Source organism: Notolepis coatsorum, assembly GCF_963971535.1.
Source record: "Notolepis coatsorum genome assembly, chromosome: 1".
NCBI lineage: Eukaryota > Metazoa > Chordata > Actinopteri > Aulopiformes > Paralepididae > Notolepis > Notolepis coatsorum.
This window is the reverse complement of record NC_140165.1, coordinates 95696107-95722035: the sequence shown is the minus strand read 5'-3', so window position 1 is coordinate 95722035 and position 25929 is coordinate 95696107. Positions and strand designations below refer to the sequence as shown.

The following is a 25929-nucleotide window of genomic DNA, read 5'->3' as shown; positions in this document are numbered from 1 at the left end:
ATTTCAAGTATTGGAACCCCATTGTTATTTGGTGAGGTCTCTATTGATGTGAAGTAGGGATGTCCGATATTATCGGCCTACCGATATTATCGGCCGATATCGGCATTAAAATGTGATATCGGAAAATATCGGTATCGGTTAAAAAAAAAAAAAAAAAATTCTAGAACCTTTATTTACCCAGGCAAGCAAGTAAGAACAAATTCAGAATTGTTTTATTGTCAAAAGTATGCATAATGTTGTGTTAATTCCACAACAAGAGATATGTAGTGTTAATTACCTGGGGGGAACCCTGCATATATCGGTATCGGTTGATATCGGTATCGGAAATTAAGAGTTGGACAATATTGGTATATCGGTAAAAAAGCCAATATCGAGCATCCCTATTGTGAAGTATTGTTTTTTGTATGAAGTAATTCATATTGTATCTAGTTTTATGTTCCCCACGCACACACATGCACACTTTACAATAGAAACAAAATTGTGTTTTATCCTCTTGATCAATATTCTTTGTATTGTATTGCAAAGACATATGCCTAGAGCCAACGAGATGCAATGGTTTCTTCATCCACAGAACGGAGCACATGTTTAGCAACAATGGAAAACACGCACACATCATGACTATGATCCTGCTTTATACACATCCACAAACAGGTCCAACAAGAAGCAGCATTTATGGGAATCGATTGAACACCTGTTGTGTTATGTAACCCAGGGCTACTGTAGGTGAAGGTTAAGACGCATTCCAGTACTGATAGATACTAGTGTAGATACTAGATAATAATGTATAGGTAATAGATGGATAATATATACTAGATAATAATGTATAGGTAATAGATAGATAATAGATACTAGATAATAATGTATAGGTTTGATTGATTGAAAACGTTATTAACAGATTGCAGAATGGGTACAATACAGTACAGCTCAATACAACAACTGCTAAGAGGATGAAGACCAGAAAAAGACGTTCGTCTTGTTTACATAAGGGTCCTCCATTTTCAATTAATCAAAAGGTAATAGATAGATAATAGATACTAATGTATTAAAAACACAAGCAGGCACCACAATTACACATGGTCACTTTGAAGCATCCATCTATACAACCACAGTAACAACAGTAGGGGTGACAATCAACAGCGACCTCGATGTGTCATTGACTCAATCCCGTTCAATACATTATAATCTTAATTATTACTAAACCAATTCACTGCGTAATACCTCTACTTTTTGGTGTTATACTTAATTGTTGAAAACAACAAAAACATATTTACATTATTTGATTTACCTGTATCAACACGTCCAGCTACACACACAAATGTTGACAGCCAGCCAGATCAAAACTGAAAGCACACAATGTTTCCGTAGCTTTTGTGTCTGAGATGATCAGTTCACTAATACCCAGGTACACACACACAATACACAATACAGAACAGGTACCTTGTGTCGTGGACTGTGTATTGTCGCAGAGCAAGTGACTGAAGACAAACACCTCTCTCTCTCACCACAGATATTTGAACTGTGTGTGTGTGTGTGTCACACTGGTTGCCAGACATGTGTAGCAGGAAGTGAGACTTGATGAGAAACAAGTGAACCCAAATAGACAGAGAAAGGGGGGAGGCATAAAAGGAGAGATAGAGAAAGAGCGGAAGACAGAGGTGAGAGATAAAGACAGTGAGAGGGAGTGACTTAGAGTTAGAGAGAGAGAGAAAGGGAGAGACAGAGTGAGAGGGAGAGAGAAAACAAGAGGGAGAAAGTGATAGAGATAATGAAAAACTGTGACCTGTTGAAGAGAAGTCTAATAACTAACATATGTATATATATATTTGAAGCATAAAGTGTTGCGAGTCATATTTTCAAAAGAGAGAGAAGGAGAGAGACTGCACTACAAACAGACAAATAATCCATCAGAATAAATTTATTTATTAGCAATAATGACCATACAAAGCTTATTTAAACACTGCAGTATTTATATTAAAAAGTGCAAATTACATGTGTCTATACATTACTTAAAAGTCATCTGTGCCTGTTTTGCACATCTACAGTATCTACACATAATATGAACGTTTCAGGAATTTAGACGAAATAAATATGATAAATTAATTGATATATGAATTACTATATTAATGTTTATCCTAACTTAACTCATCACCCTGGCCATAGTGTTCTTGCTATAATAATGTTCATCCTAACTTAATACCCACCCTGGCCATAGTGTTCTTGCTGTATTCAATAAATTAATAAATAAAACTTTAATTATCTTCTTCATTTCTAAAATTCATCAAGTGGATATGCGTTTACTTCTGATTCAAGTGTTTTCATTGTACCTACAGTAACCTTTTGTACAGTTACTTCTGTCCCCAAATAACCGTTGTAGCAACACTGTTGTATGGTTGTTAGGTTACTTCTATCCCCAAATAACCGTTGTAGCTACTGTTGTATGGTTGCTAGGTTACTTCTATACCCAAATAACCGTTGTAGCTACACTGTTGTATGGTTGCTAGGTTACTTCTGACCGCAAATAACCGTTGTAGCTACACTGTTGTATGGTTGCTAGCTTACCTCCGACCCTAAATAACCGTTGTAGCTACACTGTTGTATGGTTGCTAGCTTACCTCCGACCCTAAATAACCGTTGTAGCTACACTGTTGTATGGTTGCTAATAATAAAATAATAATGACTTGGATTTATATAGCGCTTCTTCACTGACCCAGAGCGCTTCACAGAGTCCATTATTCGTTCATACACAGTCATACCGGTGGTGGTAAGCTACAATTGCAGCCAGAGCTGCCCTGAGGCAGACTCACGGAAGCGTGGCGAATAATCAACGCCTACGGCCCCTCCGACCACCACCAACATTCATTCACATGCACACACATTCATACATGCTAGGTTACTGCTGTCCGCCTAATGACCTCAGCACGGCCCTCAAGATGGCGGCTACGGCCACGGCTCCTGGGTCAGGCAGAGTGACGCGCTCTGCAGCAATGTAGCTGGCCCGACCCGCCTTCGCCGTGAGATCACGAGTCGACTCCGCCCCTGACTCTGCTTTCTGTTAAAAGATGGAGGGATAAGGGTCAGGAGTGAAAAAAAGAAGAAGGTACTGTTGCCCTTTCCAGGACCCCTCTCCCGTAGGCCATACCCCTAAGTAGTATGTACTAATACTAACATATTGAAGGGTGCACACTAGTGACTAAGCTAGTACTGTAGGTATCATGAAGTTTGTTGTTCGACCACAACACCAGAGGGAGTTCCACAAATCATGTTCAACCCAGATTCTCAAAGAGCACCTACGGGAGGCTGCGATTCAAAACTGGCCCTGGTAAATGTCCAAAAAAAAACTCAAATGTACAGTTTCTTCCCCCTCAAATGTATATATTCTCTTTTAGAAACTCTGTCTGTAAATAAACAGTACTGTATATTTGTATATCTTGTATGTCATGAATGTCTGGATGTAACAGTACTGTATATCTGTTATACCGGTATGTATGTCGTGTATGTCATAAATGATGATGATGAATTGAAAATGGGGGACCCTGATGTAAACAAGACGAAAGTCTTTCTCTGGTCTGCTCTCCTTAACAATTGTGTGTATTGAGCCGTACTGTATTGTACCCCTTTCTGCAATCTGTTAATACAATTTTCAATCAATCAATCAACATCTATTATCTCAATAACTTTTGTCCAATGACCTCAAAATGACGGTCCAAGTCTATACTGTTCATTAAAAGTATTGGATCAGAACTCTGTCTCTCAGTCCCTCAGAAGTCTAACAGCCACTGAACAAGAACAGGTAGGTGGATCATTGTGTTTAGATAGGTACGGTACGCGTCTATATTAATCCCAGCCGAAGAGTGCAAGAGCGCTTCCGCATTTTGCCCTGATTGGCCCCGGTAACGCCCTCCAAATGCGCATTTTCTTTTCCCCCGCTCAGATGCCGAAATGGAATACATGTATATTATCGCAACGCGATTCACTCGCAACGCCATTATGTTTTCCCTGTACATTGCAACGTTAACACAACGCAGCTGTCAACTGTACTTTACATATTATCCAAACGAGGACCACATGTACTTTACATATTATGGAATACATGTCAATCAATCAATCGCGTACCTCTTAGTTAGCTCAGTTAGCTGCATGTTAGCTCCATGTTAGCTCAGTTAGCTCAGCAGTTAGCTCAGCAGTTAGCTCATGTTAGCTCAGTAGTTAGCTTCATGTTAGCTCCATGTTAGCTCAGCAGTTAGCTCATGTTAGCTCAGTAGTTAGCTCCATGTTAGCTCAGTAGTTAGCTCAGCAGTTAGCTTCATGTTAGCTCAGTAGTTAGCTTCATGTTAGCTCAGTAGTTGGGATAAAGGAGTCGGAAGCGGTGTATCGAAGTTGAACCTAATTCCTTTATTCAACAGCAGCATAACAACAATGTCAACGTAGTCGAATCGATAGGTAGAATGATGTATCGAAGTTCAACCTAATTCCTTTATTCAACAGCAGCATAACAACAATGTCAACGTAGTCGAATCGATAGGTAGAAGGTATGAATGCTCGAGGCAGGAAGTGCTACACACAATATCGTCCGGGGGGAACTACTATTCCCAACAACAGTTCTGTGTGAATTATGTACAGTCACTACACAATCAATCAATCAATCATGTACCTCTTGCACGGCTGCGGCGCGGCGGCTGGCGGTGAATAAAAGTAGCAGTGATCGCCTGCTGCGTCCATCGCGTGTATATATATACCGTATTAGTATTAATAGCATATAGCAATAGCAATATATAGCAATAGCAATAGCAATAGCAATAGCAATAGCATATAGTATTAATGTGATTGACCAGCGTTTAATATGGCGCGTTCTGGCATCTGTGATTAGTGTTGAATGGGGGTCTCGCGTCGAACCAAGCGGCGACCTCATGCGCATGCATGCGCGGCGAGCACCTGGGTGAAGGAAAAGGAAATGCGCATTACCGTACTGGCATATGGCGAAGAATGCGGAAGCGCTCTTGCACTCTTCGGCTGGGATTAATATAGACGCGTACGGTACAGTTATGTACCTCCACTGCTGCCTGCAATGCATCCATCTCTCCACCTGGTGGTGCTGTGGTCAGCTTCATCAGTTCATCTACTGCTGGACACAGAGCATCCAGCTGGAGAGAGAGGTAGAGCGAGAGAGAGGAGGGGGAAGAAAGGTAAAGAAAAGAGAGGTAGAGAGGTAGAGAGAGAGGGGTAGAGACAGAGGTAGAGAGAGAGGTAGAGGTAGAAAGAGAGAGAGAAGGGGGAGAAAGGTAGAGAAATTAGAGGTAGCGAGACAGTGGTAGAGACAGAGAGGTAGAGGTAGAAAGAGAGAGATGTAGAGAGAGGTAGAGAGATGTAGAGAGAGAGGTAGAAAGAGAGAGATGTAGAGCGAGAGAGAGGTAGAGGTAGAAAGAGAGATAGAGGTAGAGGTAGAAAGAGAGAGACAGAGGTAGAAAGGAGAGGGAGAGAGAGACAGAGGTAGAGAGAGGGAGAGGTAGAAAGAGAGAGAGGGAGAGAGAGACAGAGGTAGAGAGAGAGGGAGAGGTAGAAAGAGAGAGAGGTAGCGAGAGAGGGAGAGGGAGAAAGAGAGAGACAGAGGGAGAGGGAGAAAGAGAGAGACAGAGGTAGAAAGAGAGAGAGGGAGAGAGGCAGAGGTAGAGAGAGAGGTAGAAAGAGAGAGAGGGAGAGAGAGGCAGAGGTAGAAAGAGAGAGATATGTAGAGAGAGAGAGGTAGAAAGAGAGAGATGTAGAGAGAGAGGGGTAGAGGTAAAAAAACAGAGAGAGATGTAGAGAGAGATGTAGAGAGAGAGAGGTAGAGGTAGAAAGAGAGAGATATAGTGAGAGGTAGAGGTAGAAAAAGAGAGAGAGAGATGTAGAGAGAGAGAGAGATGTAATGAGAGGTAGAGGTAGTACTGTATAGGATGTAATACTGTATAATACCATGGTCCTGTCTCCTGGTTCTGCCCCTCCATATCTGAAAGAAATCATGTTACACTTCAACACAGATATGTAGTCTCTCTGTCTCTCTCTCTCTCCATCTCTCTCTCCATCTCTCGCTCTCATTTGTTCTCTCTTACTCTCCTCTCACTCTCTCCCAGACACTGACTCTCACACATGCAGCCCTACCTCCTCATGGCCTGTGTCCCAGCATGCATTGCGTTGGCCCAGGCTGCAGCGTTGCTCCGCCCCTCGGTCACATGACCAGCCGCCGCAGTCAGGAAGAGACTGTACAGCTTGAGACAGAAAGAGAGTAAGTGAGTGAGTGAGTGAGTGAGTGAGTGAGTGAGTGAGTGAGTGAGTGAGTGAGTGAGTGAGTGAGTGAGTGAGTGAGTGAGTGAGTGAGTGAGTGAGAGAGAGGGAGTAACTTGTTTCTCGTAACTTTATTATCTACACTATCTAAAGATGGTTGTGTTCACTCATAGTTTAAAAAAGCAGAGGTTGAGTACTTTATTATCTAAAGATGGTAAGTTAGAGTGTTGTGTTCACTCATAGTTTAAAAAAGCAGAGGTTGAGTACTTTATTATCTAAAGATGGTAAGTTATAGTGTTGTGTTCACTCATAGTTTAAAAAAGCAGAGGTTGAGTACTTTATTATCTAAAGATGGTAAGTTATAGTGTTGTGTTCACTCATAGTTTAAAAAAGCAGAGGTTGAGTACTTTATTATCTAAAGATGGTAAGTTATAGTGTTGTGTTCACTCATAGTTTAAAAAAGCAGAGGTTGAGTACTTTATTATCTAAAGATGGTAAGTTATAGTGTTGTGTTCACTCATAGTTAAAGACAGTAGAGGTTGAGTACTTTATCATCTAAAGATGGTAAGTTAGAGTGTTGTGTTCACTGATAGTTTAAAAAAGCAGAGGTTGGGTACTTTTAGTGATGTACTGTATCACATTCACTCTGTTGACGTTGTAAAGTTGTATTGACTTTACGACTGCAAATACATGGGCTGTCAGTCCTATAGCAACAAATCAAGTGAATAAATCCCTACCCAAATGAACAAAACCAAATGTATCTACTTACTGCTCCCGAAGACCCGCCCATCCTCTCCTGCACCAATCCCGCAAGGACAGACAGCAGTTTCCCAGGGCAACCAGGAACCACATGAGTCTGGAGCCACTCCTGAATGGCTGTGAATGAGATCATTCAACAGTTCATTATTACTGTACTTAACATTATGGAAAATGCGCTTACAGTCTTCTCCAGAGTCAGACAAAAACATACTGTAGATACCAATTTCCTCTTTCAGTAGAAAGCTATCTGGCTGCAAGCTAGCCTAGCTTAGCACAAATGAAAGGAAGCCATTACGGACCACTTGCCTACTTTAAAACTCCGGGAGAGATGCTTTTGGTCCGTATCGACTTCCATTGAGACATTTGTTCAAGGCATCCTATCTTACAATATCCTATCTTATCCCTCACCTTTAGCAGCCTGTGTGTGTGTGTTCCCACAATCTCCGTCCCCGGCAGCACGGTCCAGAGAGTTGAGTTCCTCCTGGAGTTGGAGCAAGGTGGAACATACCATCTGTAGTGACCTGCGCATCACTGGGCTCAGAGGACCTGAGGGAATTAACCCCCCCCCCCCCTTACTGTTAGGTACATGGTTCAGTCCAATGTTAAACATCATAGTGAATAGAATGTGGTAGAAATCGGGCGGCTGAGTGGCGCAGTGGGCAAGGCGCTCGCCACTAATGCAGGAGATGCTGGTATCGAGCCCAGCTCTCGGCGTTGCTACCGGCTTGGCCGGCCGTCATACTAACACAATTGGCAGTGTTAGAGGGTGGGAAAGCCGGTGGGTGGGGATTGGACGTTGTGGACAGCGACTCCTACAGGTCGGTTGGGTGACGCCGGTGCGGCGGAAACAGGAAGTATCGGGGGCAGCGTGAGCCTCCCACGCGTTACTCCTCGCCACTGAGAGTTCGAGCTGCTGCGGTGAAAAGATGCGACAGGCTGCCTCCTCGTGTACCGGAGGGGACACGTGATGCAAGGCTTCTATCCTCACTACAGCCGACCAGTGGGAGGCATAGTCTAGCAACGTTCAAGACAGGGGAGGGAAGAATTGGAAATATGAAATTGGGATGGGAGAAAAATAGAAAATGGGGAGAAAAAGTGGATACAATTTTTTTTGGTCGAAATCACGTCAAACTTGTGGGTGTACCATTAGTCAGTTATTCTAGTCAGTTATTCTAGCGTGAAACCTTTTTTCTTTTTGTTAAATTAAAAGTTCACCAGTACTTACACATCAACAAATTAACGAAAACACCCTCCTAGACTCCTAGTGTGTGTGTGTGTGTGTGTGTGTGTGTGTGTGTGTGTGTGTGTGTGTGTGTGTGTGTGTGTGTGTGTGTGTGTGTGTGTGTGTATGTGTGCGTGCTAGCGTGTGTGTGTGTGTGCATGGGCGTATATGCCTTCAGAGTGTGTCTCATCTTGAGGTTGTGTGCCCATGGTTAGAGGTTCCACCGTGTGATTACGTCCGCTCACACACACACTGCTGAGGTTGGGCCACGCTGGAGCCGTGGTCTTAGCATCTGGAGAGGAGAGGAGAGGAGAGGAGAGGAGAGGAGAGGAGAGGAGAGGAGAGGAGAGGAGAGGAGAGGAGAGGAGAGGAGAGGAGAGGAGAGGAGAGGAGAGGAGAGGAGAGGAGAGGGAGGAGAGGAGAGGGAGAGGAGAGGAGAGGGAGGGGAGAGGAGAGGGGGAGAGGAGAGGCGGAGAGGAGAGGAGGAAGGTAGAGTGAGAGAACATAACTTGAAGAGGCTGTGAGACAGAGTATCTGACTGTGTGTGTGTGTGTGTGTGTGTGTGTGTGTGTGTGTGTGTGTGTGTGTGTGTGTGTGTGTGTGTGTGTGTGTGAGAGAGAGATTAACTGACTGTGTGTGTGTGTGTGTGTGAGATTATCTGACTGTGTGTGTGTGTGTGTGTGTGTGTGTGTGTGTGTGTGTGTGTATGTGTGTGCAACTGTGTTTGTTTTGTGTATACATTATGTTTCCATTTCATGTATGTTTTTGACTGTGTGTTTCTGTGTATGTGTGTGTGTGTGCATGTGTGTGTGTGTGTGTGTGTGTGTGTGTGTGTGTGTGTGTGTGTGTGTGTGTGTGTGTGTGCGTGCGCACACTCACCAAACAGTCTCAGTATCTCCTGGTCAGCTCTCATCAGGGTCAAAGACACTCCCGCCATCTCCAGTGACGTCATAAACGACCCCGACATCACCCTGGCAACCACCACCCCGCGGCCCTCTGTAACCATAGTGACCAACAATCACACACCATAACCGTATTCACCTCGTGTTTCTGCTGCTACTGTAGCTGCTGCTTTTGTAATTCCATTTCCCATGTGAGCATGACACAGTATCTATCTGTAGTGGTTAACACTGTCGCCTCACAGCTAGAAGGTCCTGGGTTCGATTACCGCTTGGGGAAAAGGTTGCCGCGTTACCAGGTACCCAGGTGGCGTATCTCCCGGGCCTTTTCTGTGTGGAGTTTGCATGTTCTCCCGTGCTCGCAAGGGTCCCCCCCGATAAGATAAACCCAATGGAAAAACATGCACAACAGATCGCTAACGCTGTTGCGTCCCTGACGAAGACGGACAGGAGCACTTGGATCGGTCCCCGAGCGCAGCCCCTATCTGCCCTTGGGGGGGAAGGATGACGCGATGGGTCAAGCGCAGAGAGACATTTCATCGGAGACCCAATGCATGTGTGTGTGTTCCTGTGTGTCGCCCATCTCGCATATGTGTGTTAATCTGCATGACAAATAAAGACGTCTTCTTCTTCTATACACTTGTTGTTTCTTCACAGGTATCTTTGTTATAAGGAGAATGAGCTTGTTAAGCAGTTTGGTCCATATAGATGTAATATTATCTTTGTTATAAGGAGAATGAGCATGTTAAGCAGTTTGGTCCATATAGATGTAATATTATCTTTGTTATAAGGAGAAGCAGTTTGGTCCATATAGATGTAATATTATCTTTGTTATAAGGAGAAGCAGTTTGGTCCATATAGATGTAATATTATCTTTGTTCTGTATCGTTAGTGGCTTAGCTTGGCTTCGCCTTCTGCACTATCTCGCGTACGTGCACGCGTACTGAATAAACCACAAATGTACCTCTAATACCAGTATTAGTCTGACCACACCCCTCATCAGCTTACCTTCATAAGCAGGTGTGTGGTCACCTGCTCTCCTCCTTCTCGCTTTCACCACAAGGAAGAGGTGCCTCGGTAGATCCCCACACTTGACACCATGATGGAAGAAATTGGATTAGGAACAGCTTGGGAAACAAGGATACGTTGACATCATATCTTTATTTTCTCTCTCACTATTTTCGAGAAAATACGGCGATATTGTCTTCGTACTGGAGTGTCTAGAAGATGATGATCATTCTACAAACCCTCCACCGGTTTTCGTATTGGGAGCACGCCGCTGCATGCTTCTCAACTGCAGTTCCTTGCTGTGTTTGTTGGGGTGAAACCTGTCAGGCCACAGCTGAACTGTCGGACATGCCGCTGTTGTGAGGAGCGGTGCGTTCCAGGTTGGGTGAGTAGTGTTTGCTGGCGGGCTCCACTTGTCTGTTAGTGCTATGGGGGCTACTAGACAAAGTTTATGGAAACCGGCCCCAGGCTAGGGTCCTTTGTTTAGCCGTCTAGGCGACAGAAGGCCTTGGTCTGGCGACCATTATAGTTTTAACTAGTGGGCCGCGACCATTGACACTGGTGATCCCTGTGTGTTCTGGACGAGTGGATTCTCTCTGTCACCGTGTTAAGACCCCATCTTTCATATCCAAATGAGAGTATTCCTTCACGAGGGGATATGTGCATGTAATGTGCGATAGCGGCAGATTCATGTTCAAAGTCAGCTATACAGGCCAGTTGGTACTGTGCTGATTCCGCCGGACGTGTTAATGTCACCGTTGTGAAGCGGTGTTGACGTCTTGTTTTCTCTTTTCTCTTAAAAAGTGAGGAGGGTTCAGAACGGCGGCCTGTCTGGGTGAGTGTTATGTCATTGTTTACATGTTCATAGCTTACGGTTAGCCGGTCGGTGGCCTGGCGCGGGGTAGCTTAGGCTTCTCGCGCGCCGCCGGGAGCTCGCTCCTGATCGCGTGCGTCGTAGATCGGCGTCTCGCGAGCGGAAGCGATAGCACCAGAACGGTTGGAGCAGCCGTTAGCTTGATGCTATTCTGTTGAACGTGCTTTGATTTTTAACATGTTTTACACTCTTGACCACGACGTCATCTTTGACAGGGGATGTTCGTCAACCCTGCCTGAGCCTAGACGGGGATTGCGTCAACAAAGAGGGCTGTGTTCTACGGTGGCTTATGACTGCACTTCGCTGATCTGCGTTCCGGGCAGGTACGGGGTTGGCCAGACCCTCATAACACGTCTTCTGGTTTTACCTTGCTAAATGTATTGTGAATGACGGTGTTTTTTCCCAAAACGTGTGTTGTTGCAATGCATTTGAGATACGTTGCGGGTTGTGTGTGAGCTGTTTTTGTCACTGGCAGTAGCTTCTCTGTGCAGGTCGTGATGTATTGATCTGGTTGTTGTGTGAGAAACATCATGGTGTTTATGTGTACCGTGTACTCACTACTAAGGCAACTAACCTATGAAGCTATGCTTGGTGACGAGTGAGTAAAAGAATGTTCTTTCTCAGACTGTAATGACAATGGACAGTGAGTTCACACATTAACAGGTTTTCCTGTTTTAACTGGCCGTATTGAGGGTAAAATAGGAGGATTGTGTTTTCCCCCCCCCGGTTCCCTGGGGACTTTATCACCTCCTATCAGACATGTTGTGCATTAATTGTGTCTTTTGTGTGGTAGGGATACGATGTAACTCTCAGCTTGATTGCTGAGGTTGTGCTAAATCTGCTGGAGAAACTTATTTCCTAAAGGGAAATTGGTTTGGTTGCTGTCATGTGTGCTTAGCAAGGCCTGTGGTCGATACTAATCAAGAATGATGTATTCTCTCATTGTGATGATGATGGGTTGTGTGTGTCATGTGACCTGCAACTGGGTTGTACTGACCACAGAAGCACATGTGTATGTTGGACCGGGGTTCTTAGAGCCCTCTCTATTCTGTGTTTTTCCTTAGTAAAAATCAGATAGCAGGTTAGCTCGTGCGCTGTGTGGAGCTGTGAAACGCTTCATAGGGTTGACTATGACTGTGTCATATTTTTTTTTTTGTCGTTACGTCGTATCATGGGTGTGGGGTCGTAAAGGGGTGAACTGGTAACCTTTCCTCTCCCCGTTGTTCTGTCGGTCAGGGGTACACCCCCTGTCCTTCAAGGTTCCCGTCACGTGGCGGTTCGGCACGTTACGGGGGGGGGGGGGGGGGGGGGGGAGGGAGTTCCTGGTCCCACGGCCTGGTATATTGGGCGTGTGCACCGCAGGAATTCCCCCGCCATAGAGTACGTCACCGTGCGCGTCTCTGTTGGTAGGACTTCCGTGTGCTGTTCAGGTCCATGTGATGGATCTGTTTTCAGGGGGGGTGGTCAGGGCTCCTCCTCACCAAGCGCCTACTCAGGCCTTCTGTGAGTTCGGACTCCTTCTTCCATGTGATCCATGTGAGGAAGCCTCCATCAGAGTACAGAGCCTTCCTCCTCAGATTGTCAAAGTGAGTGGACCCTCTAGAAGGGTCCTTTTCTATTGTATGTATATTCGATTCAATTCGTTTATTGAGTGTGTATGGGTTCGGTGCCTCTTCCCCGGAGGCCCTAAAACCAGTTTTTTACATGGCTCAAGGTGCAATATATTCTTTTCAATCTGTACAGCTCGCGTGGGAAGTCTCTCTGGGGATCCCCGTCTCTTTCCTATGGGAGGGTGGTGGGATGTAAAAATGTGAACATTTTTTACCCCTGCTGTGTAGACTGGGATACATACTGTTGATGCTTCCTTCTTTCTATTCCAGAAGTGTTGGAGTTAGGGAGTGTCACACCCCTCTTGTCGTTCCCCTGGGCGCCTTGGGGATTCAATGGCAGGTCTAAATAGCCTGTTCATTGATGGGGGTGTGTCCCGACGCACGTATAGTGCTAGCTCGCTGTAAACAGGCGATTGACTGGCACGCCTTAGTTGCTTGTGGTTGAAACAGCGTTTTTATAAAGCAACTGAGATGGGGGTTTTTCCTCTTCCGGCGACCACAGCCCATGACCTGGGTGGGTTGTCGACGGATCCTCGTTCATGTCTGGGGGATGATGACGGGATGGATCTGAACATATGTAGTGGGGTCTCACGCCCTTGGGGTGGGCCACCAGGCGCGGTTCGTCCCGACGTCTGGGTGGCGCCTTCTTTTCATGTTAAGATCAACACGCATATCTGCCCTTTTCCTGGGGCATGTCGGCGTGGTTAGGGCACGGGACTGGTTCTGGTCACGCTGGTCCAGATCAGTTGAACCCGTTGTCCGCCGGGGATGCAGATCTGCTGTTCTGGTACCCTGAGGGACTTGGGCTTTTTTTCAGGGGGAAAAATGCCAGGTCGGTCTGGGTGTCACAGGGTTAAGCGCTATGGAGACCCTGGTTGGGTATGTTTTTACTCAGCACTGTCGTCATGGCTTACAGCCATGCCATTCTGTACGCGCTCGATCTCGTCGGATCTCGGCCGCTACACAGGTTGGTCCTGGTTAGTACTTGGTTGGGAGACCGCTGGGGAATACCAGGTACGGTGTGCTTAGGGGCTGGTTCTCCATTGTTTTTCGCTCCTCTCTCACGCATGGCGAAGAGGGGCCTGTGGGGGTGGTTTTTTGACCTCCTCTGGTGACCCTGTGCTTCCCGTACCGCCAGGCCCGGTCCGAAGTGATGTTTGCGACCCGTAGGCCTGGGTTAACCCTTTTTGGAAACTGAAACACTTGTACTGCGGTATAGCCGGTGTATACCCGCAGGTGTGTTTTGGAGTTTTTTCTTGAGGGGTTATAGGAACAACCACCGCATTGGGTAACACCGAGGTGGTTGGTTCCCTGGTGTGTTGGAGCAGTGTCAACTCCCGGGTTCACCGGTTGAGGGTGCCCCTGCACGTTCATGACGTCTGCCAATCGTGTCAGCCTTCTCTGCCTCGACCCCTCTGGGTGGGGGTTGTTAAATGGAGGCTTGGTCATGCAACACCGCCAGCTTACGCTCCTTCCGCCGGGGCGGCTGTGTTCAGCTGTCCCCTCTGGCGCCTGTCTCGTCCGCAGTCTCCAGGCTAGGGTTAACAGCCTGTTGCCTGGTTTTTCCCCGGTGCGCTGCCTGCTTCCGTTGGTTAACCTTTTTTGTGTGCTTACGGCCATGCTGACTGCCTATTCTGCAGGGTCAGTGTGCCAGGCGGTGTACTATTGGGGGGACGGGGCCCGCTCGGCTTACTGGCCTGGTTGGTTCCGCCTGGGAATACCAGGTGCAGTAACTGAGGGGCCTTTGTCCGAATACGCTGGCGATGTGGGGGGCGGGGCACTACGTGCCCACCTGGTGGGGTCTTGATGCTGGCATCATGGACTTCTCCGGGCCCCCATTCCAGGGAGTCCAGTCCTTTTGGTGGGTCTGGGTCTTCCTTCGTGCTCCGCTGCTACGGCCTTGCCACGGGGTTGGGTTTGCCCTTGACCCCGTGATTCTGGGGGCAGTAACGAGGTTGTTCCTCCGTTCGTTCCCGGGTGGCATGCGGGTTGTGCGTGTGTGTAGTCGTGGGTCAAGCCACGGTCTGCTCACCCTGTGCGTTGAGTTGCTTGAGTGCCTCTTCGCACGGTCGGGTCCGTCGCCCTCCCGTGACGTCCCTAATAGGGGGGCTACCCTCCATTAGGGGGGGTCGGGGGGGCTCGGCCCTCCCTGTTCTGATGGTTTTGGGGGGCTGTCAGCGGGGTGTATTTGTCAGCCAAGTGGCTCCGCTTGGCCTCCCTTGTGCAGAAGGCGAAGCCAAGCTAAGCCACTAACGATACAGAACGTTAGGTTATGACTATAACCAAGTTCTGTTAGTTAGGGGCGATGCTTGGCTTCGGACGGCCGCTGCAGCCCTTGACCTCACCTTGTGGTGAAAGCTTGGGAAGGAGGAGAGCAGGTGACCACACACCTGCTTATGAAGGTAAGCTGATGAGGGGTGTGGTCAGACTAATACTGGTATTAGAGGTACATTTGTGGTTTATTCAGTACGCGTGCACGTACGCGAGATAGTGCAGAAGGCGAAGCCAAGCATCGCCCCTAACTAACAGAACTTGGTTATAGTCATAACCTAACGTTATAAGGAGAAGCAGTTTGGTCCATATAGATGTAATATTATCTTTGTTATAAGGAGAAGCAGTTTGGTCCATATAGATGTAATATTATCTATATTGGTTTCACATATCTTCTCCTTAGCATAGCAACCAGGCAGTTAGACACACACACCCCTTACCAAGGCAGTTGACAGCAGCTCTGGTGACCACAGCCATCTCAAGACAAGACAGAGCTCCAAGGTTGTTCACGCACACTACCACACTGTCTCCTAGGGAGAAGAGAAGAGAAGAGAAGAGAAGAGAAGAGAAGAGAAGAGAAGAGAAGAGAAGAGAAGAGAAGCGAAGAGAAGAGAAGAGAAGAGAAGAGAAGCGAAGAGAAGAGAAGAGAAGAGAAGAGAAGAGAAGAGAAGAGAAGAGAAGAGAAGAGAAGAGAAGAGAAGAGAAGAGAAGAGAAGAGAAGAGAAGAGAAGAGAAGAGAAGAGAAGAGAAGAGTTTCTGGTTTTGCGGCTTCAAATTCTGATCGTTGGGTTGAAAAGTTCAAGGGTCACATTCACATCACAACTGGTAAACTGAGGGTCATCAAAGTAGGAGTCAGTCATTGGGGTCAATCCTTCCAGAACCTCCCGTCAAAAAACCTGCTGGGTCAGTGAATGCAACCACCTGAGAAAACACTCCACTACGTGTGCTTTTTTTCCGTAGCCTCTGTGAGCGAAGACGCTCTTTGATTGCAGCGAAGAAGAAAAAGACGCTCTCCGATTGGCTAACCCTAACCCTAACTCTAAGCATAACCACGTCGAAAGAGGGCCTAAGCATAACCACTTCGAAAGAATGCCTAAGCATAACCACTTCGAAAGAATTCCTAAGCGTGGCAGCTAAGTGGCGCAGTGGGCAAGGCGCTCGCCACTAATGCAGGAGATGCTGGGTTCGAGCCCAGCTCTCGGCATTGCTACCAGCTTGGCTGGTCGTTCATACTAACGCAATTGGCAGTGTGGGGCGGCGTGGCTCAGGGGTAGAGCGGGTCGTCCAATGATCGAAGGGTTGGTGGTTCGAATCCCGCTCAAGCCCATGTCCATCCCACTGCCGTTGTGTCCTTGGGCAAGACACTTAACCTACTTGCCTCGTATGAATGTGTATGCATGTGAATGAATGTTGGTGGTGGTCGGAGGGGCCGTAGGCGATGATTATTCGCCACGCTTCCGTGAGTCTGCCTCAGGTCAGCTCTGGCTGCAATTGTAGCTTACCACCGCCGGTATGACTGTGTATGACTGTGTATGAATGAATAATGGACTCTGTAAGCGCTCTGGGGTCACTGGGGTGTCATGAAGAGCGCTATATAAATCCAATCCATTATTATATTATTATTAGTGTTAGGGGTGGGAAGCTGGAGGGTGGGGATCGGACGTTGTGGACAGCGACTCCTACAGGTCGGTTGGTGCGCCTGCGCAGCAGAATCAGGAAGCGACGGGGGCGGCGTGTCCCTCCCACGCAGACCCTCACCGCTGAGAGATTGCGCTGTACAGGTGAAAAGATGCAACGGCTGCCTCCTTGTGTACCGGAGGGGACGTGTGAATACTTTCCCTAAGCCAGTTGTCCTTCCGCGTTCGGTTTGCGCGATCTGATTGGCCACTGATGTTCCTCTCAGCGCCCAATCGCGGCCTAACTTTCAGAACTTTCAGCTCCACAAGTCCGTCGCATAAGCTACCTACCTGCATGCGCTACCTACCTGCATCAATATACTACTAACTATCAACTAACTCGCTACCGCCGTGCATCAATATACTAACTAACTAGCACATCAATATACTAACTAACTCGCTACCGCCGTGCATCAATATACTAACTAACTAGCACATCAATATACTAACTAACGCGCTACCGCCGTGCATCAATATACTAACTAACTAGCACATCAATATACTAACTAACGCGCTACCGCCGTGCATCAATATACGCATCAATATACTGCTACCGCCGTGCATCAATATACGCATCAATATACTGCTACCGCCGTGCATCAATATACGCATCAATATACTGCTACCGCCGTGCATCAATATACGCATCAATATACTGCTACCGCCGTGCATCAATATACGCATCAATATACTGCTACCGCCGTGCATCGCTATACTGCTACCGCCGTGCATCAATATACTAACATGACTTGCGCAACCTAGTCAATTCGGTAGAAGAGTCTGGTGGGCAAGATTATGCATGACCAGCCTGTGATCTAAAAACTCCTGCCTGTGGCTGAATAATGAAGCCCAAAGTCGTGTCACGCGCAAGAGCATATTACCTACTTATGCGGCATAAGTTAGTTATAAGTTATGCCGTGCTCAATATTAAAACTCACTGCTCGTCCACCCAACGTAAACAGAGCGTTAATATAGAGAGATGAAAACAATACAATACGTTATTTCGATTGATATGAATAGCTAGTTACGTCAATATAGAGAGATGAAAACAATACGTTATTTATATTGATGTGATGTCGGACTGAAGGACTTGGGCTGTGGAACTGAAAGCTAGGCGCGATTGTTAGGAGTAACGCGATTGGGCGCTGAGAGAAACGTCAGTGGCCAATCAGATCGTGCAAACCGAACACGGAAGGACAACTGGCTTAGGGAAAGTATTCATGCGGAGGGGACACGTGATGCAAGGCTTCGTCCACATTGCAGCCGGCTTGTGGGAGGCATGGCCTAACAGCGTTCGAGACAGGGGAGGGTAGAATTGGACAATACGAAATTGGGATGGGAGAAAAATAGAAAAAATGGGAGAAAAAGTAGATACAAAAAAAAGAAAGAATGCCTAAGCATAACCACTTCGAAAGAATGCCGGGAATATATGTACATGGCGGAAGAGACCCTTCGGAGCTAAACCAGTCAGAGAGGGTCTTTTCTTCTTCGCTGTACGCGGCCTAGCCAATCAGAGAGCGTCTTCGCAAACAGAGGCTACGGAAAAAACACCTCCACTACACATACCTAACCTCGTGAGATAAAGCCTGGTAAAGCACTACGGCCGAAAGTGGAAATCAGGTAGGAAGTCCCGCCCCTGAAATCACGACACGGTGCTCATGAAAATGTATTCCTCCCAGAAACAACCTCGTTATCGCCTCCCTCGACAGGCTGACAGACCTGCTTGTTGTTTGTTTCGCTGGGGACTATAAACAGATCAGGGGGTGCCCGGAAACCGGAAAGCCTGTAGCCGGTATTTCTGTATTTCCGATTCACATTTTAGGAGGCATAGCTTTACCAGCCTAACACATACCTGACTTCAGCGGCAGATGTGATTGGCTGGTGGGGTTGGTCATGTGATCTATCATTGTCTTTACCACATCATCAGCAGATGCCACCTGTAAAGCAAAACCAATGAAGACAAAAAGGATGTGGGAAAGAAATTGAAACTAAAAAAGTATGTAATATATTTAAACATAAAATAATGTAATATACTTAAACATAAAATAATGTAATATACTTAAACATAAAATAATGTAATATACTTAAACATAAACACTTTTAATAGACTTTTATTTTAGATTTGGAGCACATTTGTTGTAAAGGTCAAGCAATTCATAGATGTTCTATTCTTGCTCTCTGCAGTTTGAGCAGTGAACAGCTTGAGAAACAACAGCACATTGAACAGCTTGAGAAATAACAGCACTGTTATAATATCCTGTGATGTCTTGTTTATTAGTATTGTTACTGTTTTGTGTTTTTGTGTTGTATTGTTTCGTGTAAAAAAAAATTATAATAAATAAAAGATTTGATCACAAAAAAAAGAGAAATAACAGCACATTGATAGATATAAAATGGATGGCATCATGTAGCTGTGACTTGTTGAATTTGAACCCCCTCACCTTTGACCTTTTGATGCCAGGTTCACCATGTATACCTGGGGAGGGAAGAAGACCTCTTGTCACCTTTCAATCTGATCATCAAAGTTCCTCTCTCTCCATTTCCCCAGGTGGCAGGTCAAGGCAGATATTCTAGACTTCCTCTCTCCTTCCTTCCATCTTCCTCTCTCTCTCCTTCTCCCTCTCCCTCTCATCACCCACCCCGTCCTCTCTCTCTCCTTCTCCCTCTCTCATCACCCACCCCTTCCTCTCTCTCTCCTCTCACTCATTCCTTGCTCTGTCTCTCCAGCAGGAAGATCAAATACAGTACCTCCTAGGGCTTTCCTGAATACCTCCCTCTTTTCCTCTCACCACCTCTCCCTCTCTTCCACCCTCCATCGATCTATCGTTCCTCTCTCACCCAGGCCCAGCTCCATGTCTCCTGGTGGCAGGTCAAACGTAGGCAGACATCCAGGGACGCTGCAGGGAGACAAACCCACTCCTAGAGTTCCTGTAGGACACGCACGCACGCACGCACACACACACACACACACACACACACACACACACACACACACACACACACACACACACACACACACACACACACACACACACACACACACACACACACACACACACACACACACACACACACACACACACACACACACACACACACACACACACACACACACACACACACACACACACACACACACACACACACACACACACACACACACACACACACACACACACACACACACACACACACACACACACACACACACCAACAGATAGTATAAGGTTATTGACCTTTTCATTCTCAAAAAAATAAACAGTGCCTGCCTCTCTCTGGTTCCAGGGGTATTGTGGCTTTAGCCTCTGTCAAAAATAATATAAACTCGGTCTGTTTAGAATGTTTATGTTGTCAAGATGAGACGTCTATAATTCTCTGAGATTGGTCATTGTGAAGCTCTACAGTAAGACATTATTTGACAGGTAGACAGACTCACCAATCCCCTTCAAGGCTTTTGTCAATTTGGAGACAGTCTGGTCCAATGGGCAGCCCTCTTCAGCTAGCGCCCCTGACAGCTGAGACACGAACCATGGAAATGGCAGAGTTCTCTATTAAGTTGTGTGATTCATTTGATGATGCGCTGGAGTCTGCTTGACTTTGTTTTCGCTGTCTGCATAAGAAATGTTTTCACGGTAATATTTGGAATATTATATCATATTTCATGTATACTGGGATATTAGTGTCTTAAAACAAACATATTTGTTTACCTTGTGCATTAACACTTTGAGAGCCACTCACGGCTAATCTCGTGTTTACAATAGTTACGTTGAAAGCCACTCACGAGATTTCTCTGAATTATTTTAATTTTTAATTTTTAGCGATCTGAAATCATATTGCATCACGCGAGCCTACCCTAGCCTACCCAAGGGCCGCCGGCGATCAGATGTGAAAAAAGCGCCCCCTATCGTCTCCGAGATGGTAAATCACCCTTTTGGAATGGACTCAATGAAAATGGATGGGGGAAAAAAATATTCCAGTCCACATTTTCCAGTCCACTGATGCAGCCAGGGTTACCAGAGTTCATTCTGGATCCTCTGAGCCCCGCTGATCATGAGTTCTACTGTATACACGTTAGATCTATACACTTATCGATTTTTTTCGAATGGTGATCAGGAATTGGAATATACCATTTGGATACCATCTGATGTCAGGTAAGCAGTGGTGCAGTGGCAAATTGACAGTAGGTCAAACGCTCCACGCGCGTGCGCGCGCTTGCACAGTTTTTTTTGGCTGCTCTCGTCCTGCAGCTGGATACTATTGCCTCACAGCGCGGCCGTCAGCGCGCGGCCCAGAGAGCGCCGCTGGCTCTGCGGCTCTGCAGCTGCATGCTTCTCCGGGAGTCCGGTTGGATAATGCCATGTAAAAAGCGATTGCGCGTACTTCAGCCTCAGTGACCGAGGTATAACGCCGTTATACCGAGTTATACCAGCACTGCACCACTGCAGGTAAGGAATCTATGTTATCAGTGTTAGGATAATCAGACTCGTTTTCGAGGAGATATAAGCTTTTTTGTGATATGTGCTCTATCGGTTTCACTGTAAAATCCATGAGGAAATGAAAACAGGCATTATCAGCCAGGGCTCCAGACTAACTTTTTTCACCACCGTCCCAGAACCGTCCCGAAATACAGTTTTAACCGTCCCAAAGTGAATGTAAACCATCCCAATTTTTCTTTTATATATATAATATATCAACGTCAATTTGATCATATGGGGACATATTTTGTGCTGATAATGGCACAGAGGGTGAGACCAACTGTGTACCATACCTTTTGATTATTGTAAGCACAAAGATAATAAGCAGCTATAACTAGAACGTGTCGATAATATACAGTTCCAATAATAATAATAATAATAATAATAGATCAAATTTATATATCGCCTTTCATAGAACCCAAGGTCGCTTCACAATCAGGACAAAAAATAGGGCTAGGGAAATAGGGGGGAAAAAGGGGATGAGGGAAGGTTAGGGATAATGGATAATGGACCTAATCTAATCTAAACTAACTGATGGGGAAAAGCCTTGGTCAAGAGGTGTGTTTTTAGAGCAGTTTTGAAGGTGTCCAGGGTTGGGGCATTGCGGATAACATTACACTTCTGTTATTTAAATGTGTCCTTACGTTAGAGTCAGGGGTTGTATTGTTGGATGCAGTTCCCTGTTGGTCAGTGTGTGTCTGTTCTCCATCTTCTTCTGCTGTGTTTATCCTCTTCAAATAGCGCAGCATATTTGCGGTGCTCTCTTCACTGAGAGGATGCCAGTATAGCGCTTATTTCTATTTTTATAACATTCTGATATTTTCGCGTTCTTGTATAGTGGTCTCGTGCGACTGTAAACTATAATAAATATGGGCTGTTTTAAATTGTGTGAATAGTTGTTGTGAGTGCTCACACTATGTTTCAATATAATACGTTTTACCGTTCATTCATTATAAACACAGACGTAAGGTGTCCACCGTGCTTTTTTAAGCTCCGGCCAAAATGCATGGTGACGTGTTGACCAATTTCGGAGGGGGATCCCAATGATATATCAATAAAAACGTACCGTCAGTTCATGTCCAAGGAATTATGTTCACGCACACAGCAAGTATCACCAGTTCCTGGCATTTTTTTAACCTCTTTCTTTTTCGATGTCGAGATAAATTTGGGGCTGCTGCAGCGCGACCTGTGGTTTGCTGATCAGAATGGTGGGTGGGAGCTTGATGCTGGATTAGCGTATCGCTGCGTTGGGACGGCGGAGATAGTCATTGGATTCGGCAAATCACGCAACGTTTAGACTTCAGTGAACCCCACATGATAATGTTGCCGTCTCTCTGTCAACTAAGTCGGCACGAGACACGCACCGTTTGACAGCAATATGTACGCGCACTGACAGTCGGCTAATTGACATTTCCTGTTAAAAAAAAAATCCTCTTCGTCCCGTTTGTGTCCCGGCAATGATTTCTGTTCGTCCCAAATCAATATTTGATCGTCCCCGGGACGACGGGACATCGTTAGTCTCGAGCCCTGTTATCAGCGCGTGCCTCGAACGTGCGTGCATGCACGTATACTATTGATCATCTAGCGTTTATTTGAAAAAGATTCATAAATAGGCCGACAAATATCAACGTTCTGGAATATTCCAGTAAAAGGCGATTATCACAGAATGGGCTGTTTTTCACCTGAAAACGGGCGCTTTTCAAGATGCTCTCAAACGGAAATGAAGCGATAAAAAACCAATCTGCCTTGACAACACTGACTGGAAAATGATTATTTGATAAGCGACGGGCAGATTAGACACATAGCCATAATTTAAAACATAGATTAGGCGATATTAACGTTAACATTGGCGCCGATGGTGGCATTCAAGCACTAAGTCGTGCGCCCCCTGGTGGCACTGAAAGTGTTAAAACAAACATCTTTGTTTACCTTGTGCATTAACACGGTTCCACACAGGCCCCGCCTCCCTGCCTTACTGGGCTTGTCAAACGCACAGTCGTCGGGGACTATCACCATGTCAACCGCAACGCCATGGTTACGGGCCTGCTCGGCTGCCAATCCGAAGTTGAGGCGGTCGCCGGTGTAGTTCTTCACGATGAGAAGAACCCCAGAGGCTCCTGGGAAGGAGAGGGTAGGTTACACATGTTTCATCAGACACATGCATTATGCACATTAGGTAGAGTTAGGACTGGGTAATATGGCCAAAATATCATATTACAACATTTGTCTTGGTTTTGATGATATAATCATTTGTTTTTCAGTACAGATTACAATGTGATATGGCATTTGTAATGCTGTATGACATTTGAGAGAGACATTTTTAATGCTGTTACCTTGTAATATATTGTCATGGTGCTGTTTCATTCAAAATGGTCAATTTTATTAAACTTTTTTTTATACTGATGCTAGGAACACTTTTTTGATAACTTCAAAATAAAAATGCATATATTTTTTACAATATGTATGTACCTGCATTGTGCAGACAAAGTATAGCAGCCAGGATGCTGGCAGGAGGCGGAGAGGCAAACACACCACCAACTACTGCAGCTGACAGCATACCACAGCCAACATAACCTAGAGAGAGAGAGAGAGAGAGAGAGAGAGAGAGAGAGAGAGAGAGAGAGAGAGAGAGAGAGAGAGAGAGAGAGAGAGAGAGAGAGAGAGAGAGAGAGAGAGGCAGACACACAGACAGTGGGAAGACAAAACAGGTGGAGGAACATGTCAAAAGATGAGTGTTTTCATTATTAATGTATTAATTATTTAGTTAGTACATGTGTAACCGGTCTTATTTGACATGCCCCGAGTGGGAGTTGAACCCCGGTCTCCCGCGGCGCGGGCGACATCGCAGACCACTATACCAAGAGGTGAATTCACTTCTTGGTAATGGGTCTGGAATGGATGCGTGAATATTTTCCCTAACGGGGTTGCACTTCCGCATTCGGTTTGCGCAATCTGATTGGCCACTGACGTTTCTGGTCATGTGACATGTGCGCCAATCGTGTGACGCCTGTTTCTATCACCGGTTAAGCTTAGGCACTCTTTCGAAGTTGGTTAAGGTTAGAGTTTGTCTTAGAGCGGGGCGATAGAACACCAGCCCTGATTCCAAACTCTAACCTTAACCAACTTCGAAAGAGTCGCCTAAGCTTAACCAGTGATAAACTAGGAGTTAGGTAGTTTGCAGGCTGTTCGAGGCGGAAATAGGCGCAGAAACAGGCGTCACGCGATTGGCGCACATGTCACATGACCAGAAACGTCAGTGGCCAATCAGATTGCGCAAACCGAACGCGGGAGTGCAACCCCGTCAGGGAAAATATTCATGTGGTCTGGATGCATCTGGGGAGTGAATTTACTTGCAGTACCGTACCGCTTAACGTCAAACAGCCACTTCACTACACTGTCCATCGTGACTGTGGATAGACACGCGGTACCTCCCTTACACATGTTTAATCAAGAAACAATTATTATTGTAAAGTGAGTGACGTCTCTACTGGCCAGAATGTGGATGGAGTTTACTGTAGGTATGGACACAGAATGGCTAGTGTCCAGAAATGATTAATATGTGTAAATGAACTTCTCTATCCATACCTGCGTGTGCTGGCTCGTGCCCCGCGCCCCCTCCAGAGATCACAGCTAGCCTCCCTCTCAGGTTCTCCAGGTCTGATGTCAGCACCACCCGGTGTCCTTTCAGCAGAGACAGACCCCCACCGCTGGCCAGGACTGTACCGCACAACGCCTCGTCAACACAGCTCTCCACCGAGTTTAACAGCTTCTTACGGGGCTGAGAGTGAGAGTGACAGAGGAAACACAGACAGACACACACACACATAGATATACAGAGATGTTGATGGGTAAAGATAGATAGATAGATAGATAGATAGATAGATAGATAGATAGATAGATAGATAGATAGATAGATAGATAGATAGATAGATAGATAGATAGATAATAGATACATAGATGGATAGAAACACGTTACTTGAGTAAAATATAATTTATTATTTACAAGAACAACGCAGCATAATAACATTACATCTCCTACTTTACAACTCCTGTCTTCAAATACCGCTATCATCCTTCATCGGACTATGATCTCTGTCAACGGGTGAAGCAATGCATGTCGTAATCGACCATGTCAACACTTTATTTGCTATCAAATGAATGCACTGATCAATGCATACATATTATTGTCTCTTTTGTTGGAGCCAGTTCAATATTTCTCGTTTAAAATCAACTGTTTACCTCCATTCTTAGCTCGTTCACTTTGCAGCACAGCAAAGCCCACGACAGTTGCTGCACGTTGGACCTCACGCAGCACGCAGGGCACGCAGCACGCAGGGCACGCCCACTCTTTCCTTGGGTGATGCGTTATTTTTTTCCGTAGCCGCATTTCTGGCAAGACGCTCTCTGATTGGCCGACGCCTGTTTCTACACTGGTTAAGCTTAGGCACTCTTTCGAAGTTGGTTAAGGTTAGAGTTTGTCTTAGAGCGTGACGGCAAGTTCTTTCGACGGTTAAGCTTAGGCACTCTTTCGAAGTTGGTTAAGGTTAGAGTTTGTCTTAAAGCATGGCGATAGAACGCCAGACAGACTGCAACTCGAAACTGGCCCCTGTAAATGTCCGAACACAACCCCCTCCAATGTACAGTAAATTACCAAGTATGGTCTTGTCAATAATCCAATGTACAGTGTTGTTTGTACAGTTGTACAGTGTCGTCCCCCCACCCCTCCTACCCCCCCCCCCCCCCCCCACTCCTACCCCCCCCCCCCCCCCACACTCCTACCCAACCCCCCCCCCCCCACCCACCCAACCACCTCCAATGTACAGTCCCCCCCCACCCCCACCTACCCAATCCAATGTACAGTTTCTACGCCTAATGTA

At 46.1% G+C, this 25929-nt stretch overlaps 1 protein-coding gene across 2 annotated transcripts; it reads right to left on the bottom strand.

Annotated features, from left to right (window-relative positions):
* Positions 1-1939: 1939 nt before the first annotated feature.
* Positions 1940-25352, bottom strand: tkfc (triokinase/FMN cyclase). Of its 2 annotated transcripts, XM_084318439.1 has the most exons (17): positions 25292-25352; positions 24638-24830; positions 23522-23626; positions 22982-23169; positions 20014-20092; positions 19416-19505; positions 19019-19053; positions 18430-18514; positions 15342-15431; positions 9119-9235; positions 8412-8531; positions 7426-7563; positions 7028-7134; positions 6136-6242; positions 5950-5983; positions 5049-5141; positions 1940-3049 (listed from the first exon to the last, which is right to left on the bottom strand). In XM_084318439.1, the coding sequence occupies exons 1-17, from the start codon at positions 25295-25297 to the stop codon at positions 2891-2893; spliced, it is 1746 nt and encodes a 581-aa protein (XP_084174565.1). In that variant the 5' UTR covers positions 25298-25352; the 3' UTR covers positions 1940-2890. The 2 variants fall into 2 exon arrangements, 1 of the variants encoding a protein (XP_084174565.1); XR_014619886.1 differs by lacking the exon at positions 5950-5983 and having other exon boundaries at positions 2996-3049.
* Between the last annotated feature and the right edge of the window lie 577 nt (positions 25353-25929).

Bases quoted from the DNA above. Each gene is read 5' to 3' on its own strand.
- tkfc (XM_084318439.1), bottom strand. The intron at 23,627-24,637 runs GTATGGATAGAG...CTCTCTCTCTAG, and splicing joins GCACGAGCCAGCACACGCAG to GTTATGTTGGCTGTGGTATG. The intron at 19,506-20,013 runs GTGAGTCTGTCT...CGTGTCCTACAG, and splicing joins AAAAGCCTTGAAGGGGATTG to GAACTCTAGGAGTGGGTTTG.